Source organism: Protomyctophum parallelum (genome assembly GCF_964188405.1).
Source record: "Protomyctophum parallelum genome assembly, chromosome: 17".
In the NCBI taxonomy this organism is placed as follows: Eukaryota; Metazoa; Chordata; class Actinopteri; order Myctophiformes; family Myctophidae; genus Protomyctophum; species Protomyctophum parallelum.
In genome coordinates this window covers 28963620-28981184 of record NC_139719.1, presented here as the reverse complement: position 1 = coordinate 28981184, position 17565 = coordinate 28963620, and the positions used below count along the sequence as shown (strand labels likewise).

The 17565-nt window shown below is 44.6% G+C and overlaps 1 protein-coding gene across 1 annotated transcript in view; it reads left to right on the top strand.

Annotated features, from left to right (window-relative positions):
- LOC310875191 (SH3 and cysteine-rich domain-containing protein 2-like) overlaps window positions 1-10914 on the top strand; it is a gene marked incomplete at both ends in the record, with an annotated part of 50333 nt that extends 39419 nt beyond the window's left edge. The window contains 8 exons of the mRNA XM_083788332.1: window positions 1040-1124; window positions 1400-1512; window positions 1775-1838; window positions 2594-2649; window positions 3478-3566; window positions 8679-8730; window positions 10338-10475; window positions 10816-10914. Of these exons, the coding sequence (XP_083644458.1) occupies window positions 1040-1124; window positions 1400-1512; window positions 1775-1838; window positions 2594-2649; window positions 3478-3566; window positions 8679-8730; window positions 10338-10475; window positions 10816-10914 (696 nt within the window). The remainder of the gene's footprint in view (window positions 1-1039; window positions 1125-1399; window positions 1513-1774; window positions 1839-2593; window positions 2650-3477; window positions 3567-8678; window positions 8731-10337; window positions 10476-10815) is intronic.
- Between the last annotated feature and the right edge of the window lie 6651 nt (window positions 10915-17565).

The window sequence follows — 17565 nt, the reverse complement described above, 5'->3', positions numbered from 1 at the left end:
AGGTTGCAAATCATCCTCGGAACCTGGCAAGGACTCAAATGTGATTCAAAGGTTATTTGGCCACCAACATACATAATGTTCCTGTAATGAAATGATTTGTCTTTATAAAAAGACAGATAACTTGTCATGCATTACTTATGAATTCCTCTGCACAGATTGGGTCGCTGCTATAGGCTACGCATCTTTCCCAAAGGAGAAAATGAGATTCAAGACAGTGAACACAAACCCTTGTTTGCATTCAGATTCTATATCTTATGGTATTACTTTTCAGTTTTTTCGTGCTATAGGCTATTTACTGTAAATAGGATAATGACAAGAAATCAAGGTCAGCGAGAGGACATGATGGCCAGCCAGAGTCAAACTGTCTGGTGATGTTTGGGATTAAAACAGCCCTGGTGTCACACTGGCAACCAAAAAGCAAATTAATTACAGCCTGGCGTCCCTATTTTGGGGGAGTCATTATAGGCTATATTTGTTCAACAAAAAAGGTTTAAAAAGGAAAGAAAATATCCTGTAGTATACAGTACCTTACAGACACAGACATGAAAGGTTCTGTCCCTATTCTGCTTCAGTTGACACTAGGCCTTGTGAATGTGAATGGTGATGACCTGAACATTCGTAAAGAATTGGTATCGCAAAGCTGATTTATTTCCAATTTAAGCCCTTATATATACACAGCAGATAAAGCTACCCAACTACAGTAACTCATCAGTTAGCAGCATGCTAGCACAGCATTCCACCTCTCTGCTTGCCCAGTAGCCTGTCTCTAGCCAGCACTGAACTGCCATACAGTGACAGCATCGTGGACACGCACGCACGCACGGAAAGCCACAATACTATTGTCTTACAATGCCAGGAACAAGGGAAAAGAGGAAGTTGGATTCATATTTCAGCCTCAAATTACATTTATCCTCCTTTGTTCCTTATCTGTTCTCCCATCGTTTTCCTGTCTGTGTGTCTGTCTGTGTGTCTGTCTGTCTGTCTGTCTGTCTGTCTGTCTGCGTGCGTGCGTGCGTGTGTGCGTGCGTGCGTATCACAGACGGGGGCCTTTAGGCGAAACTTCAGCTCTCCTCTGCTGACCAGTGATCCATTGGGGGTGGTTACAGAGGTGCCTGCTGCCCAAGGTGAGTGAGAGCACCTCCAGCGCTGGATATCTCCATGTGACAGATTGCTGTGTGCATACACACATGCGCACACACGCTCGTCTGTGACTGTGCGTGTGTCCGTGTGTGCATATTTTGTGGTAGTTGGTGTCATTTAGGACATTATGTATACGCTGTTTAATTACCTCATGCCTTGTGTGTGTGTCTTCTTTATGTGTGTGTGTGTGTGTGTGTGTGTGTGTGTGTGTGTGTGTGTGTGTGTGTGTGTGTGTGTGTGTGTGCGTGTGTCTGTGCAGAGGCAGGTAAGGGTAGTGTTGACCCTGTGTACGAGGCATTGCGCTATGGGACATCGCTGGCTCAGATGAGTCGATCTAGCTTCAGTAGCATCTCTGAATCACCTTGTCACGAGGTACAACCCCCCCCCCCCCCCCCCCCACACACACACACACACACACACACACACACACACACACACACACACACGTTTTTTGCTAAACTTCTGCGGACATTGCATTGACTCAGAGTCCTTCTATATCCCTTTACCATCAGCCGTATGCTCCTTCAATTATTTTCATAAACACATCAGATCTTATACTGTATTTTAATATTGTACATTGATTATCATCCCACTTTCATCTCTGCTCTTCTACTCTACGGAACAAAAGGAGGAGGCCGAACAAATTGAGGATCACCTAGAAAGCCAGCCAATAGCTGAAGAGGAACCCATTCCAGGAAGTGAGTGTAATTTTCTCATTGTGGCTCTGACTTGTTAGCTACAGCAGCAGTTGGGGATAAATACTACGGTCAATAGCAGTGGTTCTCAATCTTTTTTTATTTCAGGAACCCCCATAATTCATGAGTGTACAAATGGTAAAGTACCAATACTCATAAAAAGTTACTCAAGTAAATGCACTTTCTTGTCCACAATCAGTAAACAACATCCACCGTTATTGATTTCCTGACACACCCAGTATAGGCATTAAACACTGCAAATGAGAGCACATGGTGGTTCCAAAGGTAACAGAATGAGACCTGCAACAAAACCAAAGGACACATCCCATCCTCATAATAGGACGCGTGCCCAATGGAGACAAACGGCCCACTGCAATTCAAAATGTCAAAGTACGGTATTTCATGCAAGGGAGAGAGAGAGAGCTATGGGTGTGCGTGTGCGTGTGCGTGTGTGTGTGTGTGTGTGTGTGTGTGTGTGCCCGTGCGTGTGCTCTATCTCTCTACTTTTCTCTCTGCAGTCCCACAAGACAATCATCCGTGCGCTGCTAATGCCTTCTGTGACCTTGTCATTGACTTGCTATTCACAAAGTGATAAGACGTCTCTCACTCTCTCTCCCTCTCTCCCCCCCCCCCCCCCTCTCCCCCCCTCCTCTCTCCTGTCTGTCCGTCACTCTCTTTCTTTCACACCCTTTCTGTCATGCAAACTCTCTGCCTCTCCCGCAACCCTCTCCCCTCTCTCTGTATTTGTGTCTCTCCAGCTCTAACCCCTCCTGAAAGTGAGAAGGCTGATTCGGAGGACAGGGTAAGCCTGAAGGTGTGTATAGTCAGCATTCCCCTCTCTCACTTTCTCTCTCTCGTTCTCCACCCTCATCCCCCTCTCCCTTTTATCCTCTGTCACACTCATGTTTCATCCTCTGCCACTGGTGAAAGAAATGTCGGAGTCATGAGCCGCGAAGACGAGCGTTTCTTTTTTAGCCATACCATGATGCCTGTCATTTTGTACTCAAAATATTGATGTATAGGCCCAGGCCGTAGCGTAACGGTCTGGGCACCGGACTGGTAATCCAGTCGCAGTGTGCCGCGGGTTCGACTCCCGGACCCGACACGGCCTTTACTGCATGTCATCCCCCCATCTCTCTCCCGTTTCCTGTCAGCCTACTGTCTGTCCCTTCAAAAATCAATAAAAGGCGTAAGCCGCAAAAAAATATCTTAAAAAAAATATATATATATATTGATGTATAACGTTCACACTGACTGTCACCGAACTGAGCTTTTGAAGAAACGGCTTAACAGTTAAGCTGTTCTCAGCTGTATATATTAGTATTTATGATTGTGTTTTTTGTATAGTTTGGGTGCTGTATGTTGTATAATGGACCACAATGGAAACCAGTATGTACCAGTTTGTATTTAATCCATTTTGAATGAAGTTACATTACACAGCCTTTCTAGCCTTTGAACCACGTGCACTGTTATATTATAAAATTCTCTATACTCTTTTGGATGAAGCCAAGCGGAAAACACTCTATATAACAAAAAGAAAATCATTTTTTCCCTTCAAAAAGGCTTTTCAATTCATAAGATACAGTTCACTGGTCTCAATTTCTCTCTCTCCCTCTCTCCCTCTCTCCCTCTCTCTCTCCAGACATCGAAGCGCGTGGAGATCCATTCCATCCATACCTACGCGGCACTCTACAAGTTTCTGCCCCAGGAGAAAAATGACTTGGAACTACAGTCAGTCATGCTCAATATACAAGCTGTGTTTGTGTATGTGTGTGTGTGTGTGTGTGTGTGTGTGTGTGTGTGTGTGTGTGGGGGGGGGGGGGGGGGAGTTTACTGGCCATCTGGCATACTGGGACAAATCCCGGTGGGCTGCTGGTCGCATCGGTGGGCCGTCAAAGACTCCATAAACCTTTTACCTGCTGTCCAGCCCACTCGCAGTACACATGAAGGTGGTTTGACTGATTGTATACTTTATGTTTGATAACAGAAAAAAGCTCTGCTAAAAGGATAACACAGGCTTGTTTCCATTGTGGTTCATTGTCCTCAACTCAACTCTATGGGGGCAGTGTACTGCATGTGTTGGTTCACTCTCTGTCTGGGGGCAGTGTACTGCATGCGTTGGTTCACTCTCTGTCTGGGGGCAGTGTACTGCATGTGTTGGTTCACTCTCTGTCTGGGGGCAGTGTACTGCATGCGTTGGTTCACTCTCTGTCTGGGGGCAGTGTACTGCATGTGTTGGTTCACTCTCTGTCTGGGGGTAGTGTACTGCATGTGTTGGTTCACTCTCTCTGGGGGCAGTGTACTGCATGTGTTGGTTCACTCTCTGTCTGGGGGCAGTGTACTGCATGTGTTGGTTCACTCTCTCTGGGGGCAGTGTACTGCATGTGTTGGTTCACTCTGTCTGGGGCAGTGTACTGCATGTGTTGGTTCACTCTCTCTGGGGGCAGTGTACTGCATGTGTTGGTTCACTCTCTGTCTGGGGGCAGTGTACTGCATGTGTTGGTTCACTCTCTGTCTGGGGGCAGTGTACTGCATGTGTTGGTTCACTCTCTGTCTGGGGGCAGTGTACTGCATGTGTTGGTTCACTCTCTGTCTGGGGTCAGTGTACTGTATGTGTTGGTTCACTCTCTGTCTGGGGGCAGTGTACTGCATGTGTTGGTTCACTCTCTGTCTGGGGGCAGTGTACTGCATGTGTTGGTTCACTCTCTGTCTGGGGTCAGTGTACTGCATGTGTTGGTTCACTCTCTGTCTGGGGGCAGTGTACTGCATGTGTTGGTTCACTCTCTGTCTGGGGGCAGTGTACTGCATGTGTTGGTTCACTCTCTGTCTGGGGTCAGTGTACTGTATGTGTTGGTTCACTCTCTGTCTGGGGGCAGTGTACTGCATGTGTTGGTTCACTCTCTGTCTGGGGGCAGTGTACTGCATGTGTTGGTTCACTCTCTGTCTGGGGGCAGTGTACTGCATGTGTTGGTTCACTCTCTGTCTGGGGGCAGTGTACTGCATGTGTTGGTTCACTCTCTGTCTGGGGGCAGTGTACTGCATGTGTTGGTTCACTCTCTGTCTGGGGGCAGTGTACTGCATGTGTTGGTTCACTCTCTGTCTGGGGGCAGTGTACTGCATGCGTTGGTTCACTCTCTGTCTGGGGGCAGTGTACTGCATGTGTTGGTTCACTCTCTGTCTGGGGGCAGTGTACTGCATGTGTTGGTTCACTCTCTCTGGGGGCAGTGTACTGCATGTGTTGGTTCACTCTCTGTCTGGGGGCAGTGTACTGCATGCGTTGGTTCACTCTCTGTCTGGGGGCAGTGTACTGCATGCGTTGGTTCACTCTCTGTCTGGGGGCAGTGTACTGCATGTGTTGGTTCACTCTCTGTCTGGGGTCAGTGTACTGTATGTGTTGGTTCACTCTCTGTCTGGGGGCAGTGTACTGCATGTGTTGGTTCACTCTCTGTCTGGGGGCAGTGTACTGCATGTGTTGGTTCACTCTCTGTCTGGGGGCAGTGTACTGCATGTGTTGGTTCACTCTCTGTCTGGGGGCAGTGTACTGCATGCGTTGGTTCACTCTCTGTCTGGGGGCAGTGTACTGCATGTGTTGGTTCACTCTCTCTGGGGGCAGTGTACTGCATGTGTTGGTTCACTCTCTGTCTGGGGGCAGTGTACTGCATGTGTTGGTTCACTCTCTCTGGGGGCAGTGTACTGCATGTGTTGGTTCACTCTCTGTCTGGGGGCAGTGTACTGCATGTGTTGGTTCACTCTCTGTCTGGGGGCAGTGTACTGCATGTGTTGGTTCACTCTCTGTCTGGGGGCAGTGTACTGCATGCGTTGGTTCACTCTCTGTCTGGGGGCAGTGTACTGCATGTGTTGGTTCACTCTCTCTCTGGGGGCAGTGTACTGCATGCGTTGGTTCACTCTCTGTCTGGGGGCAGTGTACTGCATGCGTTGGTTCACTCTCTGTCTGGGGGCAGTGTACTGCATGTGTTGGTTCACTCTCTCTGGGGGCAGTGTACTGCATGTGTTGGTTCACTCTCTGTCTGGGGGCAGTGTACTGCATGTGTTGGTTCACTCTCTCTGGGGGCAGTGTACTGCATGCGTTGGTTCACTCTCTGTCTGGGGGCAGTGTACTGCATGTGTTGGTTCACTCTCTCTGGGGGCAGTGTACTAAAATGTTCAAAAATTGCAGATATATCTGCTATTTTCTCTGCAACATTCAGCATTTGATAAATATGATCGCCTGGCCATATTGCGATAAGGGCTTTTATCTCATCATTAGACCATGTCTGTCCACAGGACATCTTTACGCTGCGTAATAATGCCTTCTCCTTCCTCATTGTGTGCCAACTTCTTCATCCCACATTTTTTGGTTCATCCCCTATTTAATGTGGTTGCATTCACACCTGCGGTATTCCGCCCTCTGGTGTGCTTTGAAGTGAAGCGAAACTCCTGTACAGTATGTTGGTGAATTAGAAGGTCTAGAAGGACATTATTTTAATTTGTTTTCACTAAGTAAGAATGTGCGGATTAGTGACATTTTATTTTCTGACATAAAATGAAATAAATAACAATTTAGCAGGTCTTAGCTATTTTCCTAAAACGTTTTCTTTCTTGTTGCTTTTTGTGTAGGTTAGACTCTAAGTCTAACCGTTAGAGTATACATTAGGCTATATGCAGTACATACATACTGTATAATAACAGTGCATTAACCCCCCCACCTCCTCAACAATAACTGATATAATATACACCCAGGGCAGGCCTTTCCGTACACCCTGTCTGTCTGCCTGCGTGCATGCGTACGTGCATTCATGTGCACACCCGTGCATTCTAAGGAACGGAGCGAGCAAAGCAATACGAATGAAACCAGATTATTACAGCAACATTTCACCCTTTAATTCTGAACCTTCAGTACAAGACAGATTTCTACTGCAGTCTAGTTCATCATCAGACGTGTGTGTGTGTGTGTGTGTGTGTGTGTGTGTGTGTGTGTGTGTGTGTGTGTGTGTGTGTGCGTGCAAGAGAATAGCTGGAGTAATCAGGCGTAAGAGAAGGTTTGCATACCTAGCTAGAGCCCCACACACACGCGCAAACACACACACACCTACCACACACCGCATACACACACAGGCCATCTGCCTCCTCAGTGGGACAATGGCGAGGCACCCAGCTGGGTGAAGTGTGCGTGTGCATTAAGCGTGCAAAAGTACCGTGCTAGGCGTGCTAGGGTCTCGGTCCCATGCAGCGCTGCTGTTCTCCTGACTCATGCATAATGTACAGGCATGCTGCACAGCCAGGTACAGTAGCAACACTGCTTCACACGTCTAATTAATTGACGGTCGATCAATTGAAATTGTGTATTCATGCACAAATTCACTTCGCTACAAATGTGTAAACTACTGTGTACTTGAGAAATGGCACCAGTAAGAGAGAAAGTATGCCAGACAAAGATAGAACAAGACAGAGAGACTGTTTAGAGAGACACTATCATGCCTTTGATGTATTAACCCATTAAAACTGAAAGCATCCGTGTCAGTTTCGCTATGGAAACAACAAAACAAACATTTAGTTCAGCACTGCAAGCTTGTACTTCTGCTATTTGTGTGTTTGAAAAACGTAAATTATTTTAAAAATCTTCTCTTATTTATTTATTTATTTATTTATTTGACAGGAACAATGCACATTAATCAACACGTCATTTTTCAGATCCATTTCGGGCCAAATACATATCACTTTGGGGGTCCTTAGCACGAAAAAGTACAATATAATACAACCCAGCTGTGTGAGTGCCTTCACATTTGAGTAAATGGTCATGCCCCCCTCCTAAGTACAGTTTTAGACCACGACGAAGGGGTCGTCTCAAGCGAACTTGAGCCATGAGAGACACACCACCGAGCACGCCAAAGGGTTGTGTCGAGTCGTGTCGAATATTGCGAAGTTTGCTTAGCCGACTCAGCCCTGTTTGAGTTGCCACCCGATATGGACAGAAATCATGTTCAGCGTTTGCCCCGACTGCCACTCAAAGTGGCTATTCGCCAATCACATTGCTTCCTTGCACAAGTGCACTGGCCAATCACAGCTCGTCTTTACTCAAACGCGAAGGCCATTCCACATTCGCCCCAGCTGTCATCACTCATGTCCTACAATTCCCAGGATGCATTTTGCAGGCAAGCATTGGCCTGGCACAAACATACAGTCTTTGACCGCTATTATATCAGTCTCATTCATATTTTCTGATGTCAGGGTCACTATAGTTTGCACTGCAAACAAGGCAGCAAACAAGGCTAGCACTTTTCTGCAAAACTGTGTGTTTCAGAGACACACATTAGCCCTGAAATAAATTTTACACGTAGATAAAGTTGAACATTTAAAGAAAAGGACATATTGTGTGTTGTCATCATGTCACACCACATCAGGTATTATACCGTTAGGAGTGAGACGGAGCTGTGAAGCCAAAGCGAAGTAATGAGATTGAGTCCAAACATCCCTTCTGATGGACTGTGGTTTTAGTGTTTTTGGTGGTTCACTGACCTCTAGGACAGTGTTTGTGTGTGTGTGTGTGTGTGTGTGTGTGTGTGTGTGTGTGTGTGTGTGTGTGTGTGTGTGTGTGTGTGTGTGGTGGGGGGGGATGTGCTTTTGTCTATGTCCTCTTAACAGCATGTTTCCTACGGCCTTGTGTCCATCTGTTGTGTGTTTGGGATTGCATTTAAATGCTGATATGATGATAATTTCTTGCAGAAAAGCAATTCCTTGGTAGCCGTGTACCGTGTCCTCTCATCTCATTATAGCTCCCTTCACCTCTAGCAGACCTCCTCTCCTCACACCTCTCCTCTCCTCTCCTCCTTCCCTACTCTGCAGGCCCGGTGACAGAGTTCAAGTCACAGATGACTCCAATGAAGACTGGTGGAAGGTGGGTCATTAAAATTATAACTCTTATCTAATGCAATAAATGCCCATCTGGGCTCTTAAAGTTCAAATCAATAGTTCCCGTTTCATCACTGTAGCACTTGAATGCCTAAAAATATATTTTCGCAAATGCCGTGTCCGGTCAATAAAATGTTATTGCCTCTGTTCGCAGGGCTTTAAAATCTACCCTTGCATGCAGAATCTGATAATGTGGGACGAGTTAAAGCTGTCCCATCTGAGTAGAGATGTTAATCGACTACAGGATGGAAGTATAGAGACATTTAGAGATGAGACAGACCTAAATACATTCAGAGGCAATATAGGACAGAAGTAAAGACATCCAAAGATAATAGGATATATAAGTATACAGTACATTCAGAGGACAGAAATTAGATTTGGATGAGTTCTATAGAGCACCGAAGTCCTGACGTAACTCGCTCATCCCGACGATTCCCCTGGTTCGCGGAAGTGATTTCTCTATGGAGAATAACATGGGGTGATCTTAATATCGTCTACTATAAGCGTAGTGGTCCAAAAATAAACAAGCTGTCTCGGCGTTATTGTCGGGAAGGTGTCTCTGTATCGTTTGCAACAGTCAGTCACTCATATATGATACAGTCTGCTTCTAGCGAAAATCTAACTAATTCAGCAGCAGTAACATTAGCGTTTTCTCTCAGTCAGTTGATTATTCATATCCATATGAGTGAAGCGGCCAGGGTGACATGTTTATTTTTCAAACACAGTTGTTATATGAGGCGATATCAAATCGCCTCAATTGGGATTTCAATGCAACTAAACAAATACATGAACCTGGGGACAGACGCCCTCTACTGAAAGTGACGTCAGACTTCGGTGCTCTATAGGCAGCACTGATGGCTGCTTAATTTCAGACATAGTATAAACTAAGCTTTAGTCAGCATGAGGATCAGAGCAGGGCAGGTTTAATGAGCAAACGATTCACTGCGCTAATGGAGGACAGACAAAACAAATCAGTCTGTCGATTAAGCTAAAAAACAACAACGACACTGTAGAACAAATAGTGTCCTTCGTTAACATTAAAAAATAGAAGCATTACTTGTGAGGATTTATAGGGCCAAACAAAGCAGAAACCTTAGGGATCTTGAGCTGTACTGTGTACTGTCCTTCAGATTAGCTTCTCAAGGGGTGCCTGGTGGCTTAGCCAGGTTGGTGCACAGACCATATGCTCCTTGTGAGCGTGACCTGGGTTCGAGTCCGACCCCCATCTCGTCGCTGCACTCTCTCTGCCCTTGCTTTCCTGTCTCTCTACACAGCAAAAATAGATTTGCTTCTCAAAGACAGATCACGATGCCGTGCTGACAGCTTATTCAGGAAGAGGAAATAACCACAGGAAGAATAACAATGTCTGTGGAGGATGACAATTGTAATGATTCACTCTGGCACCAGAACAACTGTTGTTGTGGTGAAACTAAAGCCAGTTTATATTCATCTTGAACGCAAGAGGAATTTTAGAAACAAATGTGTTAAATGTTAAATCCTGTTAACAGTTCAGGTCAGAACAGTTTGTATGTAAATGAAAATATTCATATTGTATCAGTCAAAATCTAAGAGTTTGTGTGTGTGTGTCACCAGGGGAAGAGCAGGGACAAAGTTGGTTTTTTCCCCGCTAACTTTGTGCAGCGTGTTCGACCCGGCGATCGCGTATGGAAGGTCACTTCTGGTTTCCAAGGGAACCGAGAGAAGGGCCAGATGACTGTTAAAGAGGCCCAGGTACACACACACACGCACGCACGCACACACACACCCCTCTCATCTGCCTTTCGTTCTCTCGCCCTCTCTCACTCTCTTTATGCACTCATAAGCCTTGAATATATTTGCAAATGTATGCAAATGCATGCAGGAAAATCTCCAGGGCTGTTGTCGACAGTGTTTGACGACTCCTATTGCACTACAGCAGCCTCCTAATAAAAAAGCGGCAGAGCTGTTCGTCACGGTACATCATTGCCTCTCCACCTCACATCCCCCGCCTCTCTCTATCTCTCTCTCTCTCTCTCTCTCGCCGTTTCATCGGTCTCTCTCTGTGTCTCTCCTCCTCTATCCCGCCATGTAGATCTGCGTGGGGAAGAACGAAGAGGTGGACGGCTTCCTGCGGCTGAGCAGTGGCAAGAAAAGGGGCCTGGTGCCCGTCAAGTACCTCCTGGAGATATGATGGGCAGCACGGCCCCCTTATACCCTTGACCCTCACTCTGTCCTGTCGTTCAACCGGCCGAGCAGGCTTTCTCAGGAGCGTTCGCCCTCCCCCTAACAACACCTCACAGAACAGCAACAACCCTTACCTTTCCACCATACGAACTGTACGGGTGAATAAAATTCCCAACCAAACCCCCATGGCTGGAGAAGAACGGAGCAGGATTCCTGCTCACTTGTTGCTTTTGCTTTAGCAGTATGCGAACCTTATATAGAGGGAGACGTAAGGAACAGGACTTTCTTTAGAGCTACCTGAGGAGTAGTGCACACACACCCCGACTTCCTTGTTGTGTCGTCACGTAGGCCACCAACAGCTGCACGCATAACACAAAGTACACATACACAAATATAAGAGCTATGGGGGGGGGGAAAGTAGATAGAGTAATGTAGAAACGGATCGCGTGGGGTACCTCACCAGCTGTCACCACATGTGACCGTGCTTTTAACCACAAAGAAAGAGGGCAGTGGACTTTGCTCGGACCTGGCCCACGAGTCCTACGGATCCGGAAGACTTTCTAAGCAAAATAAACCTAACACAGCAGGATTATCAAAGACTGTAGCCATTTTGTCAGAGAAGCTTGTGAAATGGTGTTTTTCATTGATTCCCTTTTGCCAGACCCCCTAGAATGGATTTGGTTTGGTACATCCCATGGCACAGTTGACTGAACACATAGGCCAGACCAATAGAGGGTCGCAAAAGGGAATGGAACAGATCACAACAGGTTGTACTCTCAAATTGCAGTTTAGAGCATTTCCATGTTTGTGCTGCTGTAACATGGATTGTTGTGTCACTGAGACTCTAAAAGGTTTCATGTTTTTCTTATCCCTTCTCTTCTCTTGTCTCTGTCTCTCTATCTCTCTCTGTCTGTCTCTCCATCTCTCTCTGTCTGTCTGTCTCTCTCTCTCTCTCTCTCTCTCTCTCTCTCTAACAAGAAACAAGCAAAGAATTCTCCCTCCTTTCTCCCTCCATACTTATTGGTTGAATGTTATTTTGGGAGAGAGAGGGGAAATCACATCACACATACACACACACACAAATGCACACACTTCACCACACTACAGAGCGCTCACCGCTGCTTAGACTACATTTGAGCTTTTCGCAGCTCTGATGAGTTCAATGCTTTGTGTGTAGCTCTGGGAATGTTATGAGCACCCACACACATGGGCGTGCATGTGTGTGCACGCACACACTTTCCCTCTCACTGTCTCTCAACTGAACATCAGTAGCATGTGTGGCATAGGATTTAGTAAAATAAATCTCTTTCCGTCTCTCCCACATATCACATGCACAAATCATAGACCACAGTAGTACAGTTAATGTCATTCAGTTCCACATTACTCAAGCAAGCACGATTAATTAACCATGTCTAAACTCGCATAACGAAAGGCTGTGGTGTCCGTATGTAATGTCCCTGTTATGAATGATGATAAACCAGTCTCTTTGGAGTGACTGTTTGATGCGTCATGCTGTCCTTCTCCAAAGCAGAACACTCATCTAAGAGGCTTTGATTTTGATGAAAGACCAAAGTCTGCAGCATCACCGTGCGACAACAACAGCAGCACCTTTCACTGCTACGACTTTAGCCGTTGACAACTTCGGCTCTTGAAAGACACAGCTGCTGACTCCCAAGTGACAAGTACAAGAATGTGTGGCCTGTGATGTTTGATGCAAAACACTCAGCTTGTATGAGCTCACAGCAACAACAAAAATATAATAATAAAACACATTTTAAATAACACTGAGGTACTGCTATTAATTAATGGTATGATAAAGGGTGAAATCGGCTAACAATACTTGATCTTTTGCTCTACAATTACGATCCCTATAAGGCAGTGACAAGATGCCGGGTGCAGCAATAAATTATCCACACATACAATGCTGTGTAGTGTACATGTAAATAGCCGTTTAGACATGCTGTAGTGTAAATACAGAGGTTCGAAATAGCAGATGTTTGCAGCTATCCAGGAGCCAACTAATACTTAATGTACCATGTCGAATGATTGTGTCATTTTGTGGCAGATATAATCTCACAACGAGCAACACAATCGTACAACAAAGTATAAATCAGTCTTTGAGGGCATTAGCTTCAGAATGGCAGTAGATTATTGTCTCATATACACATCTGTATGTAACTCGAGTCAGTAAAACACCTAGTCCTGTCAACACAAATACAGCACCGAAGTCCTGACGTAACTCGCTCATCCCTTCGATTCCCCTGGTTCGCGGAAGTAATTTCTCTATGGAGAATAACATGGGGTGATCTTAATATCGTCTACTATAAGCGTTGTGGTCCAAAAATAAACAAGCTGTCTCGGCGTTATTGTCAGGGAGGTGTCTCTATCGTTTGCAACAGTCAGTCACTCATATATGATACAGTCTGCTTCTAGCGAAAATGTAACTAATTCAGTAGCAGTAACATTAGCGTTTTCTCTCAGTCAGTTGATTCTTCATATCCATATGAGTGAAGCGGCCGGGATGACATGTTTATTTTTCAAACACAGTTCTTATATGACGCAATCTAAAAATCCTCCTATGGCGATTTCAATGCAAAAAAAAAATACATGAACTTGGGGACTAACGCCCTCTACTGAAAGTGACGTCAGACTTCGGTGCTCTATAGGAATACTATGCACACTGTTTTAAGTCACTCTTTTTGATTTCGTATTCACATGACTGTCTGTATAGCCTTCACATACTTGTATACAGTACATCAGAATACATAAATGAGGATGATGATTTTGCACTCTGCCTTGGGAGAGTACAGTAGCTTTTCCAAAGTCCTCTTCTTGGATCAGATTGCGCCCGCTGATCCCTAAACATTACCCATTATTGACTAGAACCAGGACCGGCTCAGGATCAAGTATACCACCCAGGTGAATTCCAGTCCACATACCTTAAAATGCACACGACTGCACTCTGTTTTCTGCATGGCTAACTGCCCTGGCTGTGACCCTTACTTCTTTCAATAAAACATGGATGAACTGAACTGTCATGGTCTGCCCCTTAATTTGATGTGGTTCTCTTTTTTCGTTGTTGAAATTTAAAATAATGCAATGAACCGAGCTGTGCTCCCCATACATGTTTCTTTAAAAAGGAACATGAAACCTTAGGCTGATTTTGTAGATTGTTTGCAGCTGTAGCTAAATTAATATTGGGTGTGTTAAGATTTAGTTGTGCCAATGTGCAGTGGGCACACATACATCTAACACACCTAGCTGCATTGCTCACCAACTTGCCATGTTTTTTATCCTCATGCAGTTTTTATATAAAATAGAAAATCAGCCTATAGGGTTTCAGCCTACAGTAAATGACGATGGAACGTTTTCAACTCCTCACAACAGGAGAGAAAGTGGGTTAAATAAATAAGAAATGTATTATCCTTGAAACGATTGCATATATTTATAGTCAGTGTCTGACTCTACCCTGATCCCAGGCCCTCTAATGGCACACAGACATTCCACTAGACAGCACTGAAAGGCACATCTGCACCTTCACATAGCCACGGCAGGTTAACCAGTCTCTTTGGAGTGACTGTTTGATGCGTCATGCTGTCCTTCTCCAAAGCAGAACACTCATCTAAGAGGCTTTGATTTTGATGAAAGACCAAAGTCTGCAGCATCACCGTGCGACAACAACAGCAGCACCTTTCACTGCTACGACTTTAGCCGTTGACAACTTCGGCTCTTGAAAGACACAGCTGCTGACTCCCAAGTGACAAGTACAAGAATGTGTGGCCTGTGATGTTTGATGCAAAACACTCAGCTTGTATGAGCTCACAGCAACAACAAAAATATAATAATAAAACACATTTTAAATAACACTGAGGTACTGCTATTAATTAATGGTATGATAAAGGGTGAAATCGGCTAACAATACTTGATCTTTTGCTCTACAATTACGATCCCTATAAGGCAGTGACAAGATGCCGGGTGCAGCAATAAATTATCCACACATACAATGCTGTGTAGTGTACATGTAAATAGCCGTTTAGACATGCTGTAGTGTAAATACAGAGGTTCGAAATAGCAGATGTTTGCAGCTATCCAGGAGCCAACTAATACTTAATGTACCATGTCGAATGATTGTGTCATTTTGTGGCAGATATAATCTCACAACGAGCAACACAATCGTACAACAAAGTATAAATCAGTCTTTGAGGGCATTAGCTTCAGAATGGCAGTAGATTATTGTCTCATATACACATCTGTATGTAACTCGAGTCAGTAAAACACCTAGTCCTGTCAACACAAATACAGCACCGAAGTCCTGACGTAACTCGCTCATCCCTTCGATTCCCCTGGTTCGCGGAAGTAATTTCTCTATGGAGAATAACATGGGGTGATCTTAATATCGTCTACTATAAGCGTTGTGGTCCAAAAATAAACAAGCTGTCTCGGCGTTATTGTCAGGGAGGTGTCTCTATCGTTTGCAACAGTCAGTCACTCATATATGATACAGTCTGCTTCTAGCGAAAATGTAACTAATTCAGTAGCAGTAACATTAGCGTTTTCTCTCAGTCAGTTGATTCTTCATATCCATATGAGTGAAGCGGCCGGGATGACATGTTTATTTTTCAAACACAGTTCTTATATGACGCAATCTAAAAATCCTCCTATGGCGATTTCAATGCAAAAAAAAAATACATGAACTTGGGGACTAACGCCCTCTACTGAAAGTGACGTCAGACTTCGGTGCTCTATAGGAATACTATGCACACTGTTTTAAGTCACTCTTTTTGATTTCGTATTCACATGACTGTCTGTATAGCCTTCACATACTTGTATACAGTACATCAGAATACATAAATGAGGATGATGATTTTGCACTCTGCCTTGGGAGAGTACAGTAGCTTTTCCAAAGTCCTCTTCTTGGATCAGATTGCGCCCGCTGATCCCTAAACATTACCCATTATTGACTAGAACCAGGACCGGCTCAGGATCAAGTATACCACCCAGGTGAATTCCAGTCCACATACCTTAAAATGCACACGACTGCACTCTGTTTTCTGCATGGCTAACTGCCCTGGCTGTGACCCTTACTTCTTTCAATAAAACATGGATGAACTGAACTGTCATGGTCTGCCCCTTAATTTGATGTGGTTCTCTTTTTTCGTTGTTGAAATTTAAAATAATGCAATGAACCGAGCTGTGCTCCCCATACATGTTTCTTTAAAAAGGAACATGAAACCTTAGGCTGATTTTGTAGATTGTTTGCAGCTGTAGCTAAATTAATATTGGGTGTGTTAAGATTTAGTTGTGCCAATGTGCAGTGGGCACACATACATCTAACACACCTAGCTGCATTGCTCACCAACTTGCCATGTTTTTTATCCTCATGCAGTTTTTATATAAAATAGAAAATCAGCCTATAGGGTTTCAGCCTACAGTAAATGACGATGGAACGTTTTCAACTCCTCACAACAGGAGAGAAAGTGGGTTAAATAAATAAGAAATGTATTATCCTTGAAACGATTGCATATATTTATAGTCAGTGTCTGACTCTACCCTGATCCCAGGCCCTCTAATGGCACACAGACATTCCACTAGACAGCACTGAAAGGCACATCTGCACCTTCACATAGCCACGGCAGGTTAACCTGCCAGCAGTGTCGCCACCGCATCCCCATTCATCAATATTGATGAAGGCAGAAGTCAGTGGGGAGGGGACGCCTTATAATGTCGAGAAGAATGTGTAGAGCTATAACCTCCCTGATGACAATGCGTGAACATAGTGGACTTTCTGCTGAACATAAGGTATCTGCAGCATGAGCATATGAGTATACAGTATGTCATTCATCTACGGCCATGCTATGGTGCTCTATAACAGGGGTTCTCAACCGCGACAAAAGGTGATAGGGCCTTTGCAGTGGTTGCTCCTACCTTGTGGAATGCTCTGCCCTTGCCCATGATAAATTCCAAGTCAGTTGACATTTTAAAGTTGACATTTAAAAGCAGTTTAAAAACGTTTTTGTTTCCGTAAACATTTTTCCCATGTTGTCGCTTGATCTCCTCTGCAGGTCTGTTTTTTTCATGCCTTATTATACTACTATGTTTGTTTTAACCTGATTGTTTTATATTATGTCACTGTTCAGCACTTTGTGACCTTGTTTCGAAAGGTGCTTTATAAATAAAAGGTACTTACTTACTTATTATTATTAAGGTTGTTGTAGCAGTTAATTTGTATTGTGGTGGGGGCGGGGGTCTTGAGACATGGCCAAAGCTTTTCCAGGGGTCCCCAGCCAAAAACGTTGCAAGTCCCAGTGCTCTATAACGTAAAAGACGCCTGTACTTACCTACAGCCTTTGTATTGAATGAGAACAGGGCAGAGAGAAATCATGGTTCTGCAAGAGAGAATTAAATGAAGGAGTCATTAGGCTATGTATTTCATTTGGACATACGTAGGCCTACGTACTAAACCTGCAGTAATTAGAGTGTGTGTCTAGTGCATGTGTACACTAGAATGGCCTTGGTGCACTATACTACATTAGCAAGAATGTATATGCATGATGCCGTCATGTGTTGCTGTTAATGAATTCTGAATAAGTGAAAACACCACATGAGCACATAAATACTGTATATGATTATGTTCCAATTCAAGGGCGATGCGATACGA